Genomic DNA, 23,748 nt, shown 5'->3' with positions numbered 1-23,748 from the left:
AACATCAAAATACAGCACCAGAAACCCCCAAAAATCGTTGCAGAACACAAATGTGACTCAAAAAACTGTAGAAAACATAATGCAGGTCAATGAAACCTTAACCTTACAATGCGGGAAGACGAGATCGAAAAGATTGCGTTTGCTCTTACCTTAAATCGATAAAACGGGAAGCGAGAAAGTAAAACAAACCCTAGATCCGATGCGAACGCGATAACCAAACGGGTCCACCTTTGAAAACTTAAGCTCGTTGAGATCTGCGAATCCAAACGAGAGCTCTCTCCTCCAGCATTTAAAGTGAGAGAGAGAGATAGAGATGGAAAATCGGTAGTAGGGTTTTCTGAGAGAATCGAGGGAGCGGGTCGGAGAAAAATTCCAGAGCTTTCACCTTTATCGCTGCTGGCGGGTGTTGCAAGAAGGAAAAAAAAAAGGAAAGAAGATAAATACGAGGGAGATAGGGAGATACTGGGCAAATGGATAAGCATTTATGTTTTATTTTTTTGTTTATTAGAAAAGGACCCTTTGCCCGCAGCCGTTAAAACAGGCTGTTGGCTGGCAACATGTGACATGTGTAAAGTTGCTTCTGGGGCTCAAAAGCCACCATCTTAGTTATAAACTTATAGTTATTGAATGCAAGCCTCAGTTTGGTGTAGGTTTTATGCTACCTTGTTTTCAGATGTTGAGTCATCAGATTTTTTTTTTCCTGGTAGTGAGTGTATTTCATTTCAGGCTGGTTAACTGTCATTTAGGCCATACATTTTCTATTAAATAAAATGAAATTACTGCTGAGCCTAAGGATGCGGATGAGGCTGGGGCTTGCAGCCTGGCTACACGTGATTCAGATATGCTTTCTTTCCTTTATAGTATGATTTAGATGTGTATAGATATTCTATGAGTTTTTGCAATCCATGCATTTGAATCATCATATATGCTTATGATTTTAATGCACCAAAAACCACCTATGCAATCTCAGCCCTGCAAATGCGTCAGCATATCAAGCTCATGGACTTGACATGGATATGTTTGATGTCACCTAGGTGCGGAACCAATTGTCCATTCCAATGTTACCAAGATCACCAACCCACCTCATTCTTTTGACAAAAAAGAAAATGAAAAAGAAAAAAAGGTGGCACTTCTAGCAGTCATAGATATTATTGTCCTCAGCCCCTAGAGTCTGCATTTGGATGTTCTGATTTCTTTGTGCATGCAGTTTTTTTTCCATTGAATTCAATATCAGTGAGTTTCTCAAATGTAGGATGTTTTGCTAGCAGTGATTTCTTTGTTCTGATTCCTTTTACTTTATACTAATGTTTTTATTCTCAAAGTTTAATTTATCTATTTCATTATGGCGTTTTCTCATAAGTTGCAAGCTCTGGTTGAGGACTACATTTTCAGTGGAGGCATCTTCTCTATGTCGGTATTTCAGTATACTAATGAGGAAAAAAGCTCTCAAGGTTAGTTCATTTCCACTTAAAACATCGAATAACTAGATAAATCAGCTGGTATGTACAATATTGATCAGTTGGTAGTTTTTTGGCTTTATCTCGTTTTTCTACAGTGGAGCCTGAATTCATAGATAAATCAGCTGGTATGTACATTGCTCACTTGTGCGATACTACCTAAACTACACTTCTGTTTTGCTGTTGATTTATAGGTTTGATCTGGAACTGCAGATATTTCCATGGGATGTGTCTCGCATTTGAGCATCAACGTAGGCAAAAGCAATCCCAACAAAAACAAGACTGATTCAATTCCATCTTCAATAGACAACAAGGTGCATTCTTGCATACACTTCTTATTGTAATTGGTGCATTCTTGCACATGTTTATTTTTAAATTTCGATGCATTCAATTGTGAAAGGATTTATGACTTTGAAAATGAAAGAGAGAGGCTCATTATGGAGAAGGACGCAGTCATTCAAGAGCATGCTTCCCTGGAAAATCAATTGGTTTCTTTACAGACACAGATAAACAGCCTCACTGCAGAAGTAGATAACCTTACAAGCAAGGTGCTTAAACTTACAATCTAACCCTTTTTGCTGAACACAAAATGCACGCATCTTTATTGCCTTTCCTATTGCAGGTTAGTTCCATAAAGAAGGAATATGATCAAGCCCAATTTGAGCTCAATTTGAGTCGTTTAAAGATGAAAGAATGTGATGCTGAGATCAGTGCCATTGTCAAGGAGCAACAGAAGCTTCAACATAAAATTAGTGATGCAAATGTTGAGAGGAAAAAATTGGAAAACAAGGTACTTGCAGTGGTTATTCTGTTCCTATTTTATTTAACTTGCTTAATCTATGAAATTGTGTATGTGTTCTTGACAAAAACCCACTCTTTCCCATTCACACAGATTAAGCGAATGGAGATGGAACAGTAAGATTGTTCCCTGAAGGTAGATAAACTACTAGAAAGACATAGTTGGATTGCAACTGAGAAACAATTATTTGGAAAAGGTGGGACAGATTATGACTTCTCATCTCGTGATCCTCGTAAATTAAGGGAGGAGCTTGAGAAACTTCAAGCTGAACAATCTGGGTGTGTGATTAGATTACTTGTTGTGTTGTTTCCTGTGCTTCTTTATTTTTTTTCCATAACAATGAAATAGTATGATTCAACACCTAATTGATGTTTGGTTTTACATATTTTTTGAAAGAAGAAGGTTAATGGACATGCATCTCAGTTAATCTGATTGATTGCTTTCAGCCTTGAGAAGAGGGTCAACAAAAAAGTTATGGCAATGTTCGAGAAAGCTGAAGATGAATACAATGACTTATTATCCAACAAAAACATCATTGAGGTATATTGCTGTATTTCTTATCTTGTAAAGGATCTCACCTTTTTTTTTAATTGAATTTGTTTATATCTGAAGTTGTTTGTTTACTGTATTCTTCTCTTGCTTAGAATGATAAGTCAAAAATCAAGAAGGTGATTGAAGAGCTTGATGAAAAGAAGAAGGAAACACTAAAAGTTACTTGAGTTAAAGTGAGCAAGTGAGTCAACACTTCTCTGCTCTCATTTTTCAGTTCATATTTTGTGCTTTCTAGTTGAAAATCAAAAATGCCATTTACTTTTGTTGGTATATTTCAGTGAAAGAAATTTTCTTTCTGGATTATGTTAGTGTGCGTGATTTTAGCGTTTCAGATGGCTGAAACTATGGCCCAAATTATAGTATCCGCCTTCCTTGGATCCCTAGATCAGACAAATTTGGTGGATCTCGGGGACAGGCCGTGTTTATATATTTGCTCAAAATTAATAAAACAGACCCGGATGTGCGTCGGAGCTATACGGATGAGCAGGGGTCCCTGGAAGGTGGGAATCACTGTTATGATCATGACAAAGCTGTCTATTTCCTATAGACAGCATTGGAGGGGCCTGACCATTTGGAGCAGACCCGGATGTGCGTCGGAGCTATCCGAATGAGCGGGGGTCCCTGGAAGGTGGGAATCGCTATTATGACCATGATGAAGCTGTCCATTTCCTATGGACAACATTGGAAGGGCCTGGCCATTTGGACAGGCCGTGTTTATATCTGTATTTGCAAGGACCACACCCTTAACCTAAAACCCAAACGTAAACCCGATCTCGAACCCGAATCTAATTTCCTAAACATAAACCTTAACGTATTCTCAAATCCCTAAACCTAAACCTACACCTAATCCTAATCTTAACTCCCTAATCTAAACCTAAACCTAAACTTGAAAACCCAAACCTATACCCGAACCCGAACCCGATTTCCCAAACCTAAACTTATAACCTTAACCTAAACCTATTCTCAAATCCCAAAACCTAAACCTAAACCTTAACCTAAACCTAAACCTTAACCTATAACCTAAACCTATAACTTAAACTCAATTCCCTAAACCTTAACCTATAACCTAACCTAAACCTAAACCTATAGCCTACACTTATAACCTAAACCTAAACCTATAACCTAAAATCTAAACCTAAACATAAAACCTAAATGTATTCTCAAATCCTTAAACCTAAACCTACACCTAATCTTAATCTTAACTCCTTAACCTAAACCTAAACTTGAAAACCCAAACCTAAACCCGATCCCGATTTCCTAAACCTAAACCTTAACCTATTCTCAATTCCCTAAAGCTATAACCTATAACCTAAACCTAAACCTATAACCTAAACCTAAACCTAAAACCTAAATGTATTCTCAAATCCCTAAACCTAAACCTACACCTAATATTAATCTTAACTCCTCAACCTAAACCTAAACTTGAAAACCCAAACTTAAACCCGAATCCAAACCCGAACCCGAACCTGATTTCCTAAACCTAAACCTTAACCTATTCTCAATTCCCTAAACCGTAACGTATAACCTAACCTAAACCTAAACCTATAACCTACACTTATAACCCAAACCTAAACCTATAACCTTAACCTAAATGTAAAACCCGAACCTAAACCTAAAACATAAATGTATTCTCAAATCCCTAAATCCTTAGCCTAAACCTAAAACCCAAACGTAAACCCGATCTCAAACCCGAACCTGATTTCCTATATCTAAACCTTAACATATTCTCAAATTCCTAAACTTAAACCTACACCTAATCCTAATCTCAACTCCCTAACCTAAACCTAAACCTAAACTTGAAAACCCAAACCTAAACCCGATCCCAAACCCGAACATGATTTCCTAAACCTAAACTTATAACTTAAACCTAAACCTATTCTCAAATCCCAAAACCAATAACCTAAACCTAAACCTTAACCTATAACCTAAACCTATAAATAAAAACCTAAACCTAAACCTAAAACCTAAATGTATTCTCAAATCCTTAAACCTAAACCTACACCTAATCCTAATCTTAACTCCCTAACCTAAACTTAAACCTAAACTTGAAAACCCAAACCTAAACTCGATCCCGAACCCCAACCCGATTTCGTAAACCTAAATCTTAACCTATTCTCAATTCCTTAAAGCTATAACTTATAACATATAACCTAAACCTAAACCTTAACCTAAACCTATAACCTAAACCTAAACCTATAACCTTAACTTAAACGAAAACCTATAAACTAAACCTTAACCTATAACCTATAACTTAAACTTATAATCGATAACCTAACCTTAACCTAAACCTAAAACCTAAATGTATTCTCAAATCCCTAAACCTAAACCTACACCTAATCCTAATCTCAACTCCCTAACCTAAACTTGAAAACCCAAACCTAAACCCGATCCCGAACCCGAACCTAATTTCCTAAACCTAAACCTTAACCTATTCTCAATTCCCTAAAGCTATAACCTATAACCTTAACCTAATCCTAAAACCTAAACCTAAACCTAAAACCTAAATGTATTCTCAAATCCTTAAACCTAAACCTACACCTAATCCTAATCTCAACTCCTTAACCTAAACCTAAACTTGAAAATCCTAACTAAACCCGATCTTAAACCTGAACCCCATTTCCTAAACCTAAACCTTAACCTATTCTCAATTCCCTAAAGCATTAACCTATAACCTAAACCTTAACCTAAACCTAAACCTATAACCTTAACCTAAACCAAAACCTATAACCTAAATCTTAACCTATAACCTATAACCTATAACCTAAACCTAAAACCTAAACCTAAACCTATAACCTAAACCTATAACCTAAAACCTAAACCTAAACCTAAAACCTAAATGTATTCTCAAATCCCTAAACCTAAACCTACACCTAATCCTAATCTCAACTCCCTAACCTAAACCTAAACCTATACCTAATCCTAATCTCAACTCCCTTACCTAAACCTAAACCTAAACTTGAAAACCCAAACCTAAACCCAATCCCAAACCCGAACCCGAACCCGATTTCCTAAACCTAAACTGTAACCTATTCTCAATTCCCTAAAGCTATAACCTATAACCTATAACCTAAACCTAACCTAAACCTATAACCTTAACCTAAACCTAAAACCTAAACCTAAACCTATAACCTTAACCTAAACCTAGGTTTTGAGTTTAAAAGTCCATCCTAGGTTTGAACACATTACTCATGTTGGATTTTGCCATAGTTTAGAAGATTTGTAGGTAGATTTTTTATTTCTTCATATATAAGTATTTTTTTTTGTCTTTCTTCCTTTTGAGATGTGTACAAAGGCATGCTTGTTTGATTGTGTTTACAAATGCTGTTTTATACAAGCTGACCAGCTAAAGAAGTCAGTGGAGGATGAAATTCATTTTCTCAAGGGAAGGGTTTCAGAACTTGAAAGCGATCTTGTGTCGAAGTCCACAGAAGTTACATCTGAAGTTTTCAGGAAAGAAAAAGCTTTATCTTCTACATTTGCTGAAATTGACCGTCTGAAGGAAGAAGATTCTATGAAAACGTGAGCGTTATTGAATGCATATGGTGGGTGTTTATTGTGTTGGAGTGTATTTATTTCTTGCACATGAGGGCACGCCTTAGTTGTAATTCTTATGATAGGTTGAGCAAAGTGAAGTATTGTTTATTTAGAAATGTGAATGTAGGATGCATTGTATGATTTGATTGCTATTTGTAATAAATGCATCATTTTTTATTGCATTTTATGTACTATTTCTATTAGCATTAAGCTTAGATGAGTTATCAATCACAGCAGGTTCTTGCAATGGAAACAGGTCGTATTAATTCATTTTATTTTTTTTTAAAATAGCTACAAATATAATCTGTAGCTATAGCTATGGCTTTTGTCCGTAGCTATTGGTATCTATTACTACAGATATTATTAGTGTTATTGGTATTTATTGCTACGGATAAAATCCATTTTGCTACGGATATGATCCGTAGCACATTCGTCGCTATTAGTAGGGTACCTAAAGGTATTGCTATGGATATAATCCGTAGCTATTGGTATCTATTGTTATGGATATAATCCGTAGTTATACTTTTAGCTACCCCACCAATAGTGACGGACGTGCTACGGATCATATCCGTAGCAAAAGGACTTTTGCTATGGTTTTTGGCTGTAGCCTTTGCCCATTTTTCTTGTAGTGTAAGGACCAAATCCTTTAGAAATTAGATGAAAAGTAATTAAGTACTAAACTGAATTAATCAGTAGATTAGCTTGAACCGTTTTCTATACGAACTGCAAGACTCAAAACTAGTAGAATCGCTAACTCTACATTACCTAAACTTAAGATCAATCTCAAAACTCAGTTGCTCTTGGGAGCATCATAAAACCTCGTATTGGACCTAGACCGCGCGTCGAAAGTCCAATGACCGTGAAACTATATGGTTATGATCGCCTTACTGGGCTTGACAACCATTCTGGAAATCAAGTCCAAATAGTATCTAGAAACGCACAACTTGAACTCAGAGTGAAGTATGTGAGAAATGCGAATATCTTTAGAAAATAAATTTAAACTTAAGTAATCTGGGTCGTTCGCTTGCAGGCCAAGCCTAAAGTTTCTAACTATCAGATTCTGACTTAACTACACCCTTAGATTAGGGAAATTTTCATACACGGGTCAATGTACTTGTGGCCCTGATCGAGTGTCGATGACCGATGAACTGAAACTGATCCATCGCGGTCGATCCATAAATTCGATCGGACCAAAATCTCAACCTAGCATAGATCCATTGCCAAGAAACTTTCTTCGGACCATATGCAGGAAATGGGCCTCTGAATGAGCTCCGTTGGCCCGAAACAAACGAATTTTGGCTATAACCTAAATATATTATGGCCCTTAGGCTATTGATTTTACTTCTGGGCCTATATAAGACCTTAAACCTACCCCTCTCTCATTCCATACGAATTTCCTAAACCCTAAGAAAGAGAAGAGAGAAAAGAGAAGGAGAAAGTGATGAGAAGTGAGAGAGAATGAGAGATAGTTGCTGGGATTCGATCTCGCCACTCCACCTGCTGAATTACCTCATCCGTGTCACTATAATGGCGATTTTGACTCCACTTTTGAGTAAGGAATCCTAACCCTAATCTGCTTTAGGTATCCAGATAGGTAGATCGGTGAAATAGCTAACCTATTTCATAATTTAGGTAGCCGTTGTGCCTTAGATAAAGGCATAGTGTTCGAATTGAGTTCGATACGAGTTTACCGACGGAAGGTGCAGACTATAAACATTTAGGTTATGGTTTTCAAGGCTTTCAATGTCAGTTAATGATTTATGACTAACTTGATTGCTATCACATATGCTTAGATGCGATGTTTCCTTTGTATTACATATATATACGAACTATGTTGATTATATTGCATTCCATGTGTTTGTTGAAATGTTTGAATGAATATGGAATTTGGATTCGTGCTTGCCATGATTATTAATTGTAAATACATGATTTTTGTATGTGTGACAACTCCTTTGTGAAAGGATTTGCTATAATATACGCTATAATAAATTTATTACATGTATGTGTTATGTGTAGTCTAAGTGTTTAATAAAATGCCTGAATGAGAAAATGCTTGTTGAAATGTATTTAATGAGGGTGTTGAGATAGGATTCTCAATTACCATATCTATAGCTACAATTTTCTTTATGAAATCTCTCTTACTACTATATGATTTATGGATGAAATGCCTATGTATATTAACATGTACACTATGTGTTTGTTGAAAGGCTCAAGTGAGATTTATGTTTAAATTGGTTGTCACATGATGCTTGGACTATCCAATATGAATGCCTATTGTGTTTGAATATGATTGGGACGACTGTGTAGTCCAAGTAATCGGTAATGATTCCCAAACTAGTGGCCGAGGTCGTTTCGTCATGCAAGACACGTTCGATGAATCCGAGTCGTACGTTGTTTGTCGACAGTGGTTAGGCCACGTGGAGTTCTTACACGCTCCATATCGATTAATTCAACATATACTCGTACTAGTCGAGCTTGTTAAGTAACCCGATTGGCCTAATGTATGTTCACCATGTATAAAAGCTACTATTTGAATTTAAGGTACTGCTTACCATTGAAAAACCTGTTTAACCTTGGTACCACAATTCGCTAAGATCATGAGCCGGGCATGGTGGTATGGGACACCGTGGTTGAGCTGTCGGCCTACGCTGGGGTGACGAGCCTCCCCGTAGTGTCCAGTGAGCAAACCAAACTTGTGAGCCGAATATGGTAGTATGAGACACTGTATTTGAGCTGTCGGCCTACGCTAAGGTGACGAGCCTTTCCCATAGTGAAGTCAAGCATAAAATAGGCCTACGACTGGGTGACGAGCCCCTCATAGCGACCCCGAGTATGAATTAAGCCTATCTAAGGTGACGAGCCTCCTGTAGCAACCTATAGTGTAAACTCGCGAACTTGCCTATCATATGTGATTAACTAGGATTTATGACCTTATATAGATTATTGTTTAAGTAAATGATATAAAGGAAGGTACCTTAGCTTTTTGAATCTGCTGTATGAATAGGTATAATCAAGAACTTGGCTAACACGACCATGCACCGCATTGCATGTGCCTTTAGCGTGGGTGTTGAGCACAATGGGAGTTTAGCATGCGCGACCATGAGATGATGTCATAGAGGGAGTGCAGGCGAGGGCATGCATCATTAATACATATCATCCTTGCATTAACCAGAGTACTTAGGAATGCTTGTTGTATTATTTTATCATTACTGCTTGACTGAATTGATAACATGTTAACCTTTACCTTATAGCTCTACTGAGTTGATCACTCACTCCCACTCTGGGACGGTATTTTAAAATACCATCCAGACTCTGTTATAGTTGCAGATGATGTTGCGGCTTACAAGTTGGAGCCGACCTTCTATGACGACAAGGAGGAGTTCTCCTACCTACAACTCTTTGGTGGGTCTATGTAGACCTGGAGTTACGTCACTGGGGCTATAAGGATATGGATTAGATGACATTACACTTATCATTTTGTATATTTTGGAACTATACATGTAATTATTCAGCCTGGTGACATGATCATACTATGAGGTTTATATCCACTTACACACTTTATATATTTATCACAATCTTCCGCTTGCTTAATTTAATCGCCTTTGCTGTATAATATGTTGATTTGGTATAATCCCACTCATGTTTAATGCATAAATATAGACAACATTTAATCATCATTATCTATGTTGCATAAGTGATGCGTTAGAACTCGGGAGTTGAGCATCTGCTCAACCCTCGATTTTCAGGATGTTACAAATGATCTCTCCAAATGGATATTGCCCTTAAATGAGCTCTCCAAAGGTGTGGATATAAAACATACATCATCGTGGGCCCCAAAAATGTAGAAATGATCATAGGATCCCAAGTTTCGCCCGTCGGTGATCATATGACCGTTGAAGCGAAACTGACCATTGAATTTCACCTTATAGGCGTATAAGACCATGTAAAAATGATCCCAACCCCTTCCTAGACCGTCAATCGATGGGATTGGGCATAACTCGGTAAATCCCATGCTCAAACACACCAAAAAGTGTGGATACGTGCAAGTTGAAGTCCGAAAGCACCTCAAACGGAGGTGGGGGCCACACCGTAATTTACAGGAGAACCCAAGGGGGGTCCCATTTGTTTTCAGCACCCCAAGGAGGGGTGGACACCGCCCCCAGGTGGAGCCACCGCAGACGGTCCAGAGTCCGGGCGGCGGCATCGCCCGGTCGGCGGTGCACCGCCCGACTTCACAACACCCAGGTGGTGCACCGCCCGACTTCACAACACCTGGGCGGTGCACCGGCCGGCCAAGTGGACTCATGCACACATGTGAGGCCCCTATTTGAACCCCCTCACCTCCCTTTTTGCCATTTCATTCACCCCCTAGCCCTCTAAACCTTCCAAAAGAGCACCCCTTCCCTCTCAAACCCCCTTCCATACACTTCCAACCTTCAACTCTCCTATTTGGTTCATCATTACCTCCTCATTCTTCAATTCCATCTCCCCACCTTCTCTATTTTTCACTCATTCAAACACAAAAGCCTTCTTTTGTGTCTCATAATCTTCCACATCCTCTACCCATCACATCTACCCACCTCTATTGCCTTGAAACTATCATTCTCCTCTCCCTTTCTTCCCTATTTCCATCTATTCAGCACAAAGGCACTCCTTTTGTGTCTCAAGATCTCTAAAAATAAAAACCCATCAACCCATCTCCTCCTTCAAGCATTCCGTTTCCAATGGCTCTTTTCGAGGTTGTCGCCGCCATCTTCTTAATCTCTATACTCCTTTCTCTCATGGGAAAGAAAACAGCAGCCCTGGATGAGGCCAGGCCAAGCCGACCACGCCGTATTATGAGGAGGGTGGACTCCAAAGCCACTATAAGTGCTGAGCGTGAACGGAGGTCCAAGCAAGACCTCGATCCTTAAATTTCGTTAGAGAGATCACAAATGCCGAACGTCAACCTTGGTAAGTTCCGCAGCCATAAGGTCGTATTTGAGGCACATGTCGATGAGAAGATGTTTGGGACGTATCTAGTCATCGACTTTCTCCTGGAAAATGGGTGGGGTACCATGTTTGAAGGGAACACTCAGGCGAGCGAAGGCACTGTGTGCACCTTCTACGCCCTCATTCGGAATCCATTATTGAAGCCTCTCCAGTTTGCTATCTCTTTGGGAAGGCAGGAGATCATTGTTGGTGTGGACGAGATTGCCCTCATTATGGGAGTTGAAAGAGGTGTGGTACATGCCAGTGAGAAGAACCTCACTAGTGAGTGAGAAAAGAGACTCCACACACATTTCCTATGTGGCCGACTCGAGCGTTGGAGGCAGGGAAATAGCCTTGCTTCATCTAAGATAACGGACGACTTCCGCCTGCTCTACCACATATGCACATATAACTTGTATCCTAGGTGGAGTAATCGCACCAAATGCACAAGGTTCATGTTGGATTTCTTATATAGAGTTGGACAAGGAGAGAAAGTATGGTTGCTTACTCTTGTCCTATCCCATATAATCCGCACTGCATGGTCTACTAGGGAGAACTCCTCGCTATCTTTTGGTCGACTTATTTGTAAGATAGCCCGCCACTACTGTTTTCGACTCCATATGGAGGACGTCGCCCCGATCCACATTATCAGCAAAAACACGCTAGACAACATGGGCATTGGCCATACACGACGCCAAGCCCGTCTTGAGGAGTAGAGCAATAATATAAAAGAAGAAAGTGATGATGTTGAAGGAAGTGACGGTGAGGGAAAAAGTGACGAAGAAGAAGGAAGTGGTGAGGAAGGCAATGAAGATGAGGGCAGTGGTGAAGGGAGAGATCAGGAAAAAGCTGAGCAGGAGGAGGAAGAAGAGGAGGCCCAAGACTCTGATGGGGACTCTCCTCCTGCTACACCTGAGCACCGCCATAATCAGACTGCCATAGAGACCCGTTTGGCTCAGATTGAGGAGAGCCAAGTCACCCTGCGACAGGAGGTCAGTGAGACCCGGGCCAAGCTTGAAGAGAGTCAGGCCTTCATGAAACAGAAATTCAAGAAGGTGTCTCGCACCTTGAAGGCTCTCCTGTGCTGCATGCAGGATAAGAGTGCACCAGATTCTGACGACTAGTCCTATGTTGTAGTCATCTCTGGGTTTTCTTGCTTTTCTGTTCCTTGTGTTATAGCCTTCATAGGCTTAGCAGTAGGGTAGGTTTGATGATGTGTTTGGTGTTTAAGGATTTGATTAGATTAGCTCGCATGCATTCCCTGTCATGATTCATGTAAAGCTATATCTCATTTATTGTGAAAAATTTTATTAAATGAAATACATGCAACTCCTTTCGTTATGAAATGTGTAGAATGCTTGAGAAATTGAGTGTTGTATGCTAAATCTCACATGTGTTGCACCCTATGTTGTATATACGGAATGCCACCTAAGACCACACGGAGTACAACACGTCTTACACTTGGCAACTTGATTTAGTGACGAAACACATTTTCGTCGCTAAAAGTTACCTTTTAGGGACGAAAATTTTCGTCGCTAAAGGCTCCAAATATTATTTTCTTTTATCAACGAAAGTTTTCGTAGCTAAAAATCGTGTATGAGATTTTTAGGATGAAACTTTTATCTACGAAAATTTTCGTAGCTAAACATCGTGTATGAGACTTTTGGCGACGAAAATTTTCGTCGCTAAAGGCTCAATACATATTTCAGACTTTTAGCGACGAAAATTTTCGTCGCCAAAGGCTGCAAACTTTTTTTTTTTTAAATTCGAATGGATTACTTTTAGCTACGAAACTTTTCGTAGCTAAAAATCGTGGTTGAAAAATTTCGATTGTATTACTTTTAGCTACGAAACTTTTCGTAGTTAAAAATAATGGATAGGACTTTTAGCAACGAAAAGTTTCATCGCCAAAAGCTGAATGAATTACGTTTAGCAACGAATATTTTCGTAGCTAAAAATCGTAGATCAGACTTTTAGCAACGAAACTTGTCATCGCTACAGGCTGCAAACAATTTTTCAAAAAATTCTAATAAATTACTTTTAGCTACGAAAATTTTCGTAACTAAAAATCGTGGTTGAGACTTTTAGCAACGAAAATTGTCATTGCTACAGGCTGCAAATAATTTTTCAAAAATTTCGAATGGATTACTTTTAGCTATGAAAATATTCGTAGCTAAAAATACTGGATAAGACTTTTAGCGACGAAAATTTTTGTCGCCAAAAGCTGAATGAATTACTTTTAGCAATGAAAATTTTCATCGCTAAAAAGGTTAATGAGACTTTTACCTACGAAATATTTTGTAGGTAAAAGTCTCTTTTTTTAAAAAAAATTCCATCTCAAATTTCCTGATATACACCTGTTAGAATATAATTCATCATATTCTTCCTGATATACACCTGTTATATAATATATTTCATCACATTCACATCCATCTAAACCCAAACTACGTAAATTCATCCAGACAAAAACTACATTTGTCCAAACACAAACTGGATCCATCCAAACACAAACAATCTTTTGGAAAAAAAACAAATGAAAAGAGAGAGAACATATAAGAGGTGATCCAGACAAATGAAAAGAAAAACAACCTTAACCTAAACCTAAACCTATAACCTACACTTATAGGTTTAGGTTATAAGTTTAGATTTAGGTTTTAAGTTTAGATTAAGGTTAGGTTATATGTTATAAGTTTAATAGCTACGGATATTATTTGTAGCTGAAAGTTCGTAGCAATAGGCCAAAATTTAAAAGGCTACACCTGTCTGATTAGTGGCTACGGATTTAATCTGCAGCTATATGTTAAATAGCTATAGATATAATCCATATCAATTAAAACAGCTACGGATATTATTTGTAGCTGAAAGTCCGTAGCAATATGCCAAAATTAAAAAGGCTACACCTGTCTGACTAGTGGCTACGGTCAATATCCGTAGCTATTTTGTACATTAAAAAATTAAATCATTTGTTCATTCAATTACCACCTGTTCATTCAATTACCACCTGTACAATCATTCATTCATTCAATTACAATCATTCATTCATTCAATTAATTACAATTACAATCAATTACAGTTACAATTACAATAATGCTGAAAATACAAATCTTTGGCTTCATTAGAGAAATGTGCTCGACTTCACCCTGAAATTTCAACAGCTTCGTATATTCCATCATCCTACAAACAGTCATGTCATTCATAAATTAGAATGCCCATTGGAGAAAAGAAAGACAGTGAAAGAAGTGCATTACGTATAACCATTTTTTTTCTTAATGAATTAAAAAAAAACTCAAAGAGGTATGAAATTGACACAAAAGAAATGGTCTCACCATATGATTATAGGTTTAGGTTTAGGTTATAGGTTTAGGTTAAGGTTAGGCTATAGGTTATAATTAAGTTTAGGTTATAGGTTAAGGTTTAGGTTATAAGTTTTGGTTTAGGTTTAGGTTTAGATTTAGGTTATAGGTTATAGCTTTTGGGAAATTGATTATAGGTTAAGGTTTAGGTTTAGAAAATCGGGTTTGGGATCGGGTTTAGGTTTGGGTTTTCAAGTTTAGGTTTAGGTTAGGGAGTTGAGATTAGGATTAGGTGTAGGTTTGGGTTTAAGGATTTGAGAATACATTTAGGTTTTAAGTTTAGGTTTAAGTTAAAGGTTTAAGGAAAGGTTATAAGTTTAGGTTAGGTTTAGGTTTAGGTTATAGGTTATAGCTTTAGGGAATTAATAATGGGTTATGGTTTAGGGAAAGGTTAGGTTTAGGTAATAGGTTTTGGGATTTGGGAATAGCTTTAGGTTATAAGTATAGGTTTAGGTAGGTTATAGGTTAAGGTTTAGGGATTTGAGTTTAGGCTATAGGTTTAGGTTTAGGTCTAGGTTTAGGTTTAGGGAATTGAGTTTAGGTTATAGGTTTAGGGAAAGGTTAGGTTTAGGTTATAGGTTTTGGGATTTGAGAATAGTTTTAGGTTATAAGTATAGGTTTAGGTTAGGTTATAAGTTAAGGTTTAGGGATTTGAGTTTAGGTTATAGGATTAGGTTTAGGTTTAGGTTTAGGGATTTGAGTTTAGGTTATAGGTTTAGGTTTAGGTTTAGGTTTAGGTTTAGGTTTGGGTTTTGGGATTTGAGAATGGGTTCGGGTTTAGGTTATAGGTTTTGGTTTCGGTTTAGGTTATAGGTTTTGGGATTTGATAATGGGTTCGGGTTTAAGTTATAGGTTATAGGTTTTGGTTTTGGTTTAGGTTATAGGTTTTGATTTAGGTTATAGGTTAACGGTTTAGGTTAAGGTTTAGGTTTAGGTTATAGGTTTTTTGGATTTGAGAATGGGTTCGGGTTTAGGCTATAGGTTTTGGTTTTGGTTTTGATTATATGTTTTGATTTAGGTTATAGGTTATAGGTTTAGGTTTTAGGTTTTGGTTTTGGTTTTGATTTAGGTTATAGGATATAGGTTTAGGTTAAGGTTTAAGGAAAGGTAATAGGTTTTGATTTAGGTTTTAGGTTTAGGTTTAGGTTATAGGTTATAGCTTTAGGGAATTGAGAATGGGCTATGGTTTAGGTTTAGGAAATCGGGTTCAAGTGCGGGATTGGGTTTAAGTTTGGGTTTTCAAGTTTAGGTTTAGGTTTAGGTTAGGGAGTTGAGATTAGGATTAGGTGTAGGTTTAGGTTTAGGGAATTGAGTTTAGGTTATAGGTTTAGGGAGAGGTTAGGTTTAGGTTATAGGTTTTGGGATTTGGGAATAGTTTTAGGTTATAAGTATAGGTTTAGGTTAGGTTATAGGTTAAGGTTTAGGGATTTGAGTTTAGGTTATAGGATTAGGTTACGGTTTAGGTTTAGGTTATAGGTTTTGGGATTTGAGAATGGGTTCGGGTTTAGGTTATAGGTTTTGGTTTTGGTTTTGGTTTTGGTTATAGGTTTTGGTTTTGGTTTTGGTTATAGGTTTTGGTTTAGGTTATAGGTTTTTGAATTTGAGAATGGGTTCGAGTTTAGGTTATAGGTTTTGGTTTTGGTTTTGGTTTAGGTTATAGGTTTTGATTTAGGTTATAGGTTATAGGTTTATGTTAAGGTTTAGGTTTAGGTTAAAGGTTTTGGGATTTGAGAATGAGTTCAAGTTTAGGTTATAGGTTTTGGTTTTGGTTTAGGTTATAGGTTTTGGGATTTGGGAATAGTTTTAGGTTATAAGTATAGGTTTAGGTTAGGTTATAGGTTAAGGTTTAGGGATTTGAGTTTAGGTTATAGGATTAGGTTACGGTTTAGGTTTAGGTTATAGGTTTTGGGATTTGAGAATGGGTTCGGGTTTAGGTTATAGGTTTTGGTTTTGGTTTTGGTTATAGGTTTTGGTTTAGGTTATAGGTTTTTGAATTTGAGAATGGGTTCGAGTTTAGGTTATAGGTTTTGGTTTTGGTTTAGGTTATAGGTTTTGATTTAGGTTATAGGTTATAGGTTTATGTTAAGGTTTAGGTTTAGGTTAAAGGTTTTGGGATTTGAGAATGAGTTCAAGTTTAGGTTATAGGTTTTGGTTTTGGTTTAGGTTATAGGTTTTGGTTTAGGTTATAGGTTTTGGGATTTGGGAATAGTTTTAGGTTATAAGTATAGGTTTAGGTTAGGTTATAGGTTAAGGTTTAGGGATTTGAGTTTAGGTTATAGAATTAGGTTACGGTTTAGGTTTAGGTTATAGGTTTTGGAATTTGAGAATGGGTTCAGGTTTAGGTTATAGGTTTTGGTTTTGGTTTTGGTTATAGGTTTTGGTTTAGGTTATAGGTTTTTGAATTTGAGAATGGGTTCGAGTTTAGGTTATAGGTTTTGGTTTTGGTTTAGGTTATAGGTTTTGATTTAGGTTATAGGTTATAGGTTTATGTTAAGGTTTAGGTTTAGGTTAAAGGTTTTGGGATTTGAGAATGAGTTCAAGTTTAGGTTATAGGTTTTGGTTTAGGTTATAGGTTTTGGGATTTGAGAATGGGTTCGGGCTTAGGTTATAGGTTTTGGTTTTGGTTTAGGTTATAGGTTTTGGGATTTGAGAATGGGTTTGGGTTTAGGTTATAGGTTTTGGTTTTGGTTTAGGTTATAGGTTTTGGGATTTGAGAATGGGTTCGGGTTTAGGTTATAGGTTTTGGTTTTGGTTTTGGTTATAGGTTTTGGGATTTGAGAGTGGGTTCGGGTTTAGGTTATTAGTTTTGGTTTTGGTTTTGGTTATAGGTTTTGGTTTTATGGTTTTGAGGATAAGTTATGGTTTAGGTTTAGGAAATCGGGTTCAGGTTCGTGATTGGGTTTAAGTTTGGGTTTTCAAGTTTAGGTTTAGGTTTAGGTTAGGGAGTTGAGATTAGGATTAGGTGTAGGTTTTGCTTTAGGGATTTGAGTTTAGGTTATAGGATTAGGTTACGGTTTAGGTTTAGGTAATAGGTTTTGGGATTTGGGAATATTTTTATGTTATAAGTATAGGTTTAGGTTAGGTTAAAGGTTAAGGTTTAGGGATTTGAGTTTAGGCTATAGGTTTAGGATTAGGTCTAGGTTTAGGTTTATGGAATTGAGTTTAGGTTATAGATTTATGGAAAGGTTAGGTTTTGGTTATAAGTATAGGTTTAGGTTAAGTTATAAGTTAAGGTTTAGGTTAAAGGCATGGTCTTTGCAAATACAGATATAAACACGGCCATCCGGCGCAAATGGCCAAGCATTCCAATGCTGTCCATAAAAAATAGACAGCTTCATCATGGTCATAATAACGGTTCCCTCTTTCCAAGGAATCTCGCTCTTCCGAATAGCTCCAACGCACGTCTGGGTCTGCTCCATTAATTTTGATCAAATACATAAACACAGCCTGTCCAAATGGCCAGGCCGTTCCAATGCTGTTCATAGGAAATGGACAGCTTCATCATGGTCATAATAGCGGCTCCCACCTTCTAGGGACCCCCGCTCATCCGGATAGCTCCGACGCACATCCGGGTCTGCTCCATTAATTTCGAGCAAATTTAATGGAGAAAATACATAACCACTTGGTCCTAAATACTTACTTTATAAAAGAAAATCTCCCCTGTTTTCTCAAATTTTTCATTTCAATATTTTTTAGCTCAAATCCACATCAATGCATGAGAATCATGCATAAACATGGATTTTAAGCAAAATACAGGAGGAAACTTACAACATAGATATCATGCATACAATATCACATAATGTATTATTTGATGAACTACACATATGCATTCTTGACAAGAGACGTACCAGATGCTTGAATCTGAAATATGTAGCTCCAACCCTCCCACATGCAACATCCACCTGAAAGAATGCGCATAACCGTCATGCTTGAGTAATCAATATAGGAATGTACAAGCAAAACTATAAAACCAGAGATACTCACTACATTTTCAAGATCTCCTCCATAGTTGACGATTCATTCTAAAGCCCTTCTCCCTCCTCCTTTACCCGGGCTTGGGACCGGCAATGCAAGGAGTTGCATTGGCGGAGTTAAAAAAGGGCTTATGCTCCATCAAGAAACCCTATAAGCTACTAAGAAATTTCCAAACCATAGTGACAGATGATTGATTTGCAGGATGAAGGAAATTCGTATTAAATCAATCCGTACAAGGAAAAAAAACAAATAGATTATGGTTGCTACAAATATAATCAACAAAAATGGCAATATCTTTGCATTGTTGTATATGAAGATCAAGCTTCACAGTATACTAGAAATTCATCACTCACAGTAACAGATAATCAAAATAGCTATAAAAAAAACTGTAACTTGTTTATATAAATTATTGAAGTTACAAGCCATAAATGGTTTACCTCTGATTCTTGAAATTCAAAATGTTTAGTAGTTCCAATCATGAAAGATTCAAATTGCCACTTGAGTTCTTTGGAATCCATACAAAAAAGAAACCCAACTTCAATTCAATGAAATTATCAATGAAAATAGAGAATTATGCATGAAAAAATGTTAAAAAATTGAACATTTTTCTATGGCACTCTTGCTTTGCGCCAAAGCCTCATCTCTTCCGATAAGCTTCACGTCAAATTAATGTGTATAATAACCATTAGTCATTTTTTAGCAATGATTCAGAATAAGAAAGAAAGAACAACCATTATACAAAGGTGTAAGACATGCAAAGTTGTAGGTTATAGAAAACAAGAATCATGAGATAAGTGAGAGTGAATCGGCATACCTTCTGCGAGAAGTTTATACAACTTTCTTTGGTATAATGCTAGCTTATAAAGAATACAAGACAAGCATTTCCCTACGGGTGTTCACTTTAATTAAAGGAAAAAGGATGCAGATTTGAATTCTTCGGTGAAGGAGGGAGTTGATACTCTTCTAATGTACCTTTATAGAGCTCTGAATCATATAGATGAAATGGAGCAGCTGGCGTCCTCCCCAAACAGTTGTGTTGTGGTATGTCTGGTTGTACAGTTTCCTCAATTATTATTTTGGCTTGTTCCATCTTGAGGCAGTCATGATTTTGATTAGATGTACAATCAAAATTTAGTGAGTTACTAGCCTCAGGACCATGCACTATGTGTGTATGTTGGTAAGCAGCGGAATCCTAGTATTCCTATGTATTGCAAGGCAGAAAGTCCGCTGTCAGAAGGCTGCTTGAAGGATGACCCACCCTGCAACTTGCATGGGCCGTGCAGGAGGAGTTAGAAACTCTGTTAGATGACTCTGGGCATTTACGGACGCTTGCCTTCCTGTATGCAAGTAAAGGGATGAGCTCAAAGGCTCTTGCAATCTGGCGTATTTTGGCGAGAAATTATTCAGCTGGCTTATGGAAAGACCCAACTGCAGAAAGAGACTCTCGAGATAACTGTACAAGTTTAATCTCTGGCCAAATGATAGCTGCAATTGAAGCATCAAAGCTTCTGGAGGAGATATCTGATCAAGACATAGTTCTACAACATCTAGGATGGGTATGTAAAATTACTCAACCAATTTGGTGATACTTTTTGATCATTGATGGTCTTAATATTTCCATGGATATATGAGCTAATCAGTTGGCGGTGGCTCTTTTCGCTAGATTGCAGATATAGACCAAGAACTGGCAGTTAGAGTATTAACATCAGAGAAAAGGGCCAATCAGCTTTCACCAGGTAATTTTTCATGCCTGAAGAGAATTCAAGGCATCTGGTTTGGTTTTTCCTTTGCTCTCTTGTGCGAGCACGATAAATGCTAGGATTTACTTCAAAGAAAAGGAAAACAATACAACTAAACCAGGGTCTTTCAATTTGTTTTGACTCTGGATCCTTCCTCTTGCATGTGGGATTCTGTAAAATCATCTGGAGTTGATGATTGCTAATATATGACCCTCATTTCCCTTTCTCTATTCCCCATTACAAATTCTTATCATCACCATCATCTTTATTTTGTACACTCTTACTTTCTTTCAGCCCGTAGATAACATCATCGGGTGGGGTTGTCCTTGAAGATGACACTTCCTTCTTTTATTTGAGCCTATATAGATAAAAACCTCACAAGATCAGACACCACCAAGCAAGCTAATTATTTGTATGGAATGTTATTTAAAAGCAAATTTTGCTCCTTCAACCTAAATTAAGTTTTTTTATCGACCCCAGACCCAATTCATTCAAACATATGGTGCAAAGTCGTTAAAGTATATATGCCATGATCACAACTGCATCAGCCAGCAACTGGCAGCACTCTTATCCATTTTAAAGCTAACCCGAACATGGCAAGATATGTATTTGACAATATTGTAACAAGGGAAAGGACATACTTCTGCAAACTGGCAAATTTTCTGGGTATATCATCAGAACATGAAACATCAGGGATCTCTTTCAGCATTGATTTCCAAGACATCAGTTCATCCTCCAACTTCTTTACATTCAGCTGGACCACTTGTAGTTCAAGTAACTCCTTTTCTGCCCTCTCTCTGCGGCTCTGTTCAACGAAAAAGAAGATGACCAATAGTATAATATTCAAGATATTAGCATGGCACACCTGATGTGTGGAACTTCCTGATCTTTTAGCTACTGCAATTGTGCCCACATGTCTGCGAATTCTTCTCATCATTCTCTTCTCCACAAAAATCACCAAACAACCCAATATAACCCCGTCCCCAAACCACCACTAACAATGCCCATGCAACTGCATTGGTAAAATGTAACCACTGCATTGGTGACAAATAGATCAGAATCAAAGCCATGCCAAAGCACAAAAGCGTGAATCTCCTTACCCAATATCGGATGCGGAAGCGGCACCAACGACAAGGCTTTCAAGAGGGAGGAGATGGTGAAACTGTCAGGTTTAAGGGCGGGTTTGAATGATGCCAAGGACGAGAAGAGCCTAAGGGCTTCGGAGTGCTGGTCATGTGAAGAATAGGCAATGAGCATGGCGTTGAAAGAGAAGATATTTCTGTGGGGAATTTCATCGAACACCTTACGGGCGTGATGGATTTGGCCGGATTTGGAGTACATGGAAACGAGCTTTGAGGCGAGGAAGTTTTCGGGGATGACCGAGAGGAGGATGAGCCGGGCATGGATCTGCTTTCCCTGGAAGAAGAGGCTGTGGTTAGCGCAGTGCTGTAAGAGATGGCCTCAAGCCCGGTAGTCGAAGAAGCCATTAGAGTCGATGAGAAAGAGAGAAAGAGAGAGGTGTGGATTTTGGGGGTAGAGAGGACGTGCAACTTTGGGGATTTTCGGATTTTCGGGGGTAGAAAGGGCGCGCGATTTTGGGGATTTCCAGATTTTGGGGAGAGATGGAGGGACGCGGTTAGCTAGGGAAACGGATTGACTACTCTCCCTGACACCAGCCAATGGCTGGTGGTCGGTGGTTTTTGGGCCCCACCATGATGTATTTGTTTCATCCATTCTGTCCACATATTTTTATAAATCATTTTACAATATGAGTAATAAAATGAGGTATATCCAAATATCAAGTGGACCAGATTACAGGAAACAGTGTTGAATGAGGGTCGACCATTACAAACATTTTGGGGCCATAAAAGTTTTGGATCGAGCTGTTCTTTGGTTTTTCTATTCATCTGGGCATGTATTACCTAATCAACAGATTGGATGTCAAATAAACAGACTAATGGGCCTTATGAGGATTTTAATGGTGGATATCCAATCACTGTTGTTTTCATGTGTTATTGTCCACGTGAGATTTATATCCATCTCATGTTTGAGGTCAACTCATAAAATGATATGAAAAAATGGATGAACAGAATGGATGAAACGCATACATGATGGTGGGGCCCTCAGAGCACTGATCACCAGCCATGAAGCTGGTGGCAGGGGGAGTAGCCAATCCATTTCTGTTAGCTACAGAGGATGAAAGTGGCCTACGTCCTACCCCTGCTTGGACCATGATCGGTCCATCAGGGCTCTGTGGGGCCCACCGTTATGTAATGACTTTATTCACACTGTTAATCTATTTTATTACATCTATATACAGTAGTATGCAAAAATTGAGGCAGGTCCACGGCTCTAGTAAGCCACACCAAAGGAAGCATCAGTGATAATGATGCACACAGTTGAAACCTTTGGAAGGGCCACCATGATGTTTTTTTTACCATCCAACCTATTCATAAGGTCATGTAGACCCGGATGAAGTGAAAACATAAATATCAACTTGATCGGAAACTTCTACAAGTCCCAACAAGTTTTTAATGTTGAGCGTTCAATCCCCACTTTGTGGTCAACTTAAGCATTAGTTCCAACTAATTTTTGGGTTCAAGCCCTAACATTATCTGTAATATATGGATGGACAGTGTGGATAAAAATCTTACATCAATATGGGCCCCACGTAGCCCTATCTAGACGAATCGGGTGGGGTAGGACGTAATCCGCTTCCATAACAACTGGGCTCGTGGCGGAAGCAGATTGGCCGGTGTACCTCACACTAGCTATCTAGCTGCTGTATTGACATTAGCAAGTTCTGAGGGTCTAATCATGATATATATCTTATATCCAAACCATCCATCCATTTGTCGAGCTCGTACTAAGGCTTAAGATGAAAAATAAGACAGATCTAACTATCAAGTGGACCACACTACGAAAAGCAGTGGGGGATTGAACGTCTACCATTGAAAACCTTATAGGGCCACAGAAGTTTTGGATCAATATGAAATTTGAATCAAGCTATCTTTGTTTTTTCCCTTCATCAAGGCCTATATGATCTAATCAACAGATTGGATGTCAAATAAACAATACAGTGGGCCTTAGGAGGATTTTAATGGTGGATATCCAATCAATATTGTTTTACTAAGATGTGGTCCACTTTAGATTTATATCCCTATCATTTTTTTTTGGATCAAGCCCTAAAATGATCTGTAAAAATGGATGAAATACATACATCATGGTGGGGCCATAGAGCACCGAACACCAGCCACCGAGCTCTATTCAATGCCGTTCTCCTGCTATATGTATTCGGATTCGTGTTACCGAGAACCTCTCATAGCTGGTGTTATAGTCTAAATGATACTGATAGGTCCAGGGTAGAG

The 23,748-nt window shown here is 38.1% G+C and overlaps 2 protein-coding genes across 17 annotated transcripts; both read left to right on the top strand.

Moving 5' to 3' along the window:
- Positions 1–642: 642 nt before the first annotated feature.
- On the top strand, positions 643–6,524 carry LOC131225801 (structural maintenance of chromosomes protein 2-2-like). 16 transcript variants are annotated; one of them, XM_058221394.1, is made up of 8 exons: positions 643–1,451; positions 1,556–1,585; positions 1,671–1,771; positions 2,080–2,247; positions 2,350–2,391; positions 2,703–2,796; positions 2,901–2,989; positions 6,144–6,524. In XM_058221394.1, exons 1-5 carry the CDS (start codon positions 1,343–1,345, stop codon positions 2,374–2,376), a joined length of 435 nt encoding a protein of 144 aa, XP_058077377.1. In that variant the 5' UTR covers positions 643–1,342; the 3' UTR covers positions 2,377–2,391; positions 2,703–2,796; positions 2,901–2,989; positions 6,144–6,524. The 16 variants fall into 16 exon arrangements, 3 of the variants coding, with proteins under 3 accessions (XP_058077377.1, XP_058077379.1, XP_058077378.1); XM_058221396.1 differs by lacking the exon at positions 2,350–2,391 and having other exon boundaries at positions 2,910–2,989; XM_058221395.1 differs by lacking the exon at positions 2,350–2,391.
- A 13,046-nt stretch (positions 6,525–19,570) lies between these two features.
- LOC131225799 (vacuolar sorting protein 3-like) lies at positions 19,571–20,545 on the top strand. The gene is made up of 3 exons (XM_058221393.1): positions 19,571–19,682; positions 19,925–20,197; positions 20,305–20,545. The coding sequence occupies exons 1-3, from the start codon at positions 19,608–19,610 to the stop codon at positions 20,458–20,460; spliced, it is 504 nt and encodes a 167-aa protein (XP_058077376.1). The 5' UTR covers positions 19,571–19,607; the 3' UTR covers positions 20,461–20,545.
- The last annotated feature ends 3,203 nt before the right edge of the window (positions 20,546–23,748 follow it).

The sequence above is a fragment of the Magnolia sinica genome, chromosome 14 (assembly GCF_029962835.1).
Source record: "Magnolia sinica isolate HGM2019 chromosome 14, MsV1, whole genome shotgun sequence".
Classification (NCBI taxonomy): Eukaryota; Viridiplantae; Streptophyta; class Magnoliopsida; order Magnoliales; family Magnoliaceae; genus Magnolia; species Magnolia sinica.
Note: the sequence above shows the minus strand (reverse complement) of the source record. Positions and strands in the feature narration are given on the sequence as shown.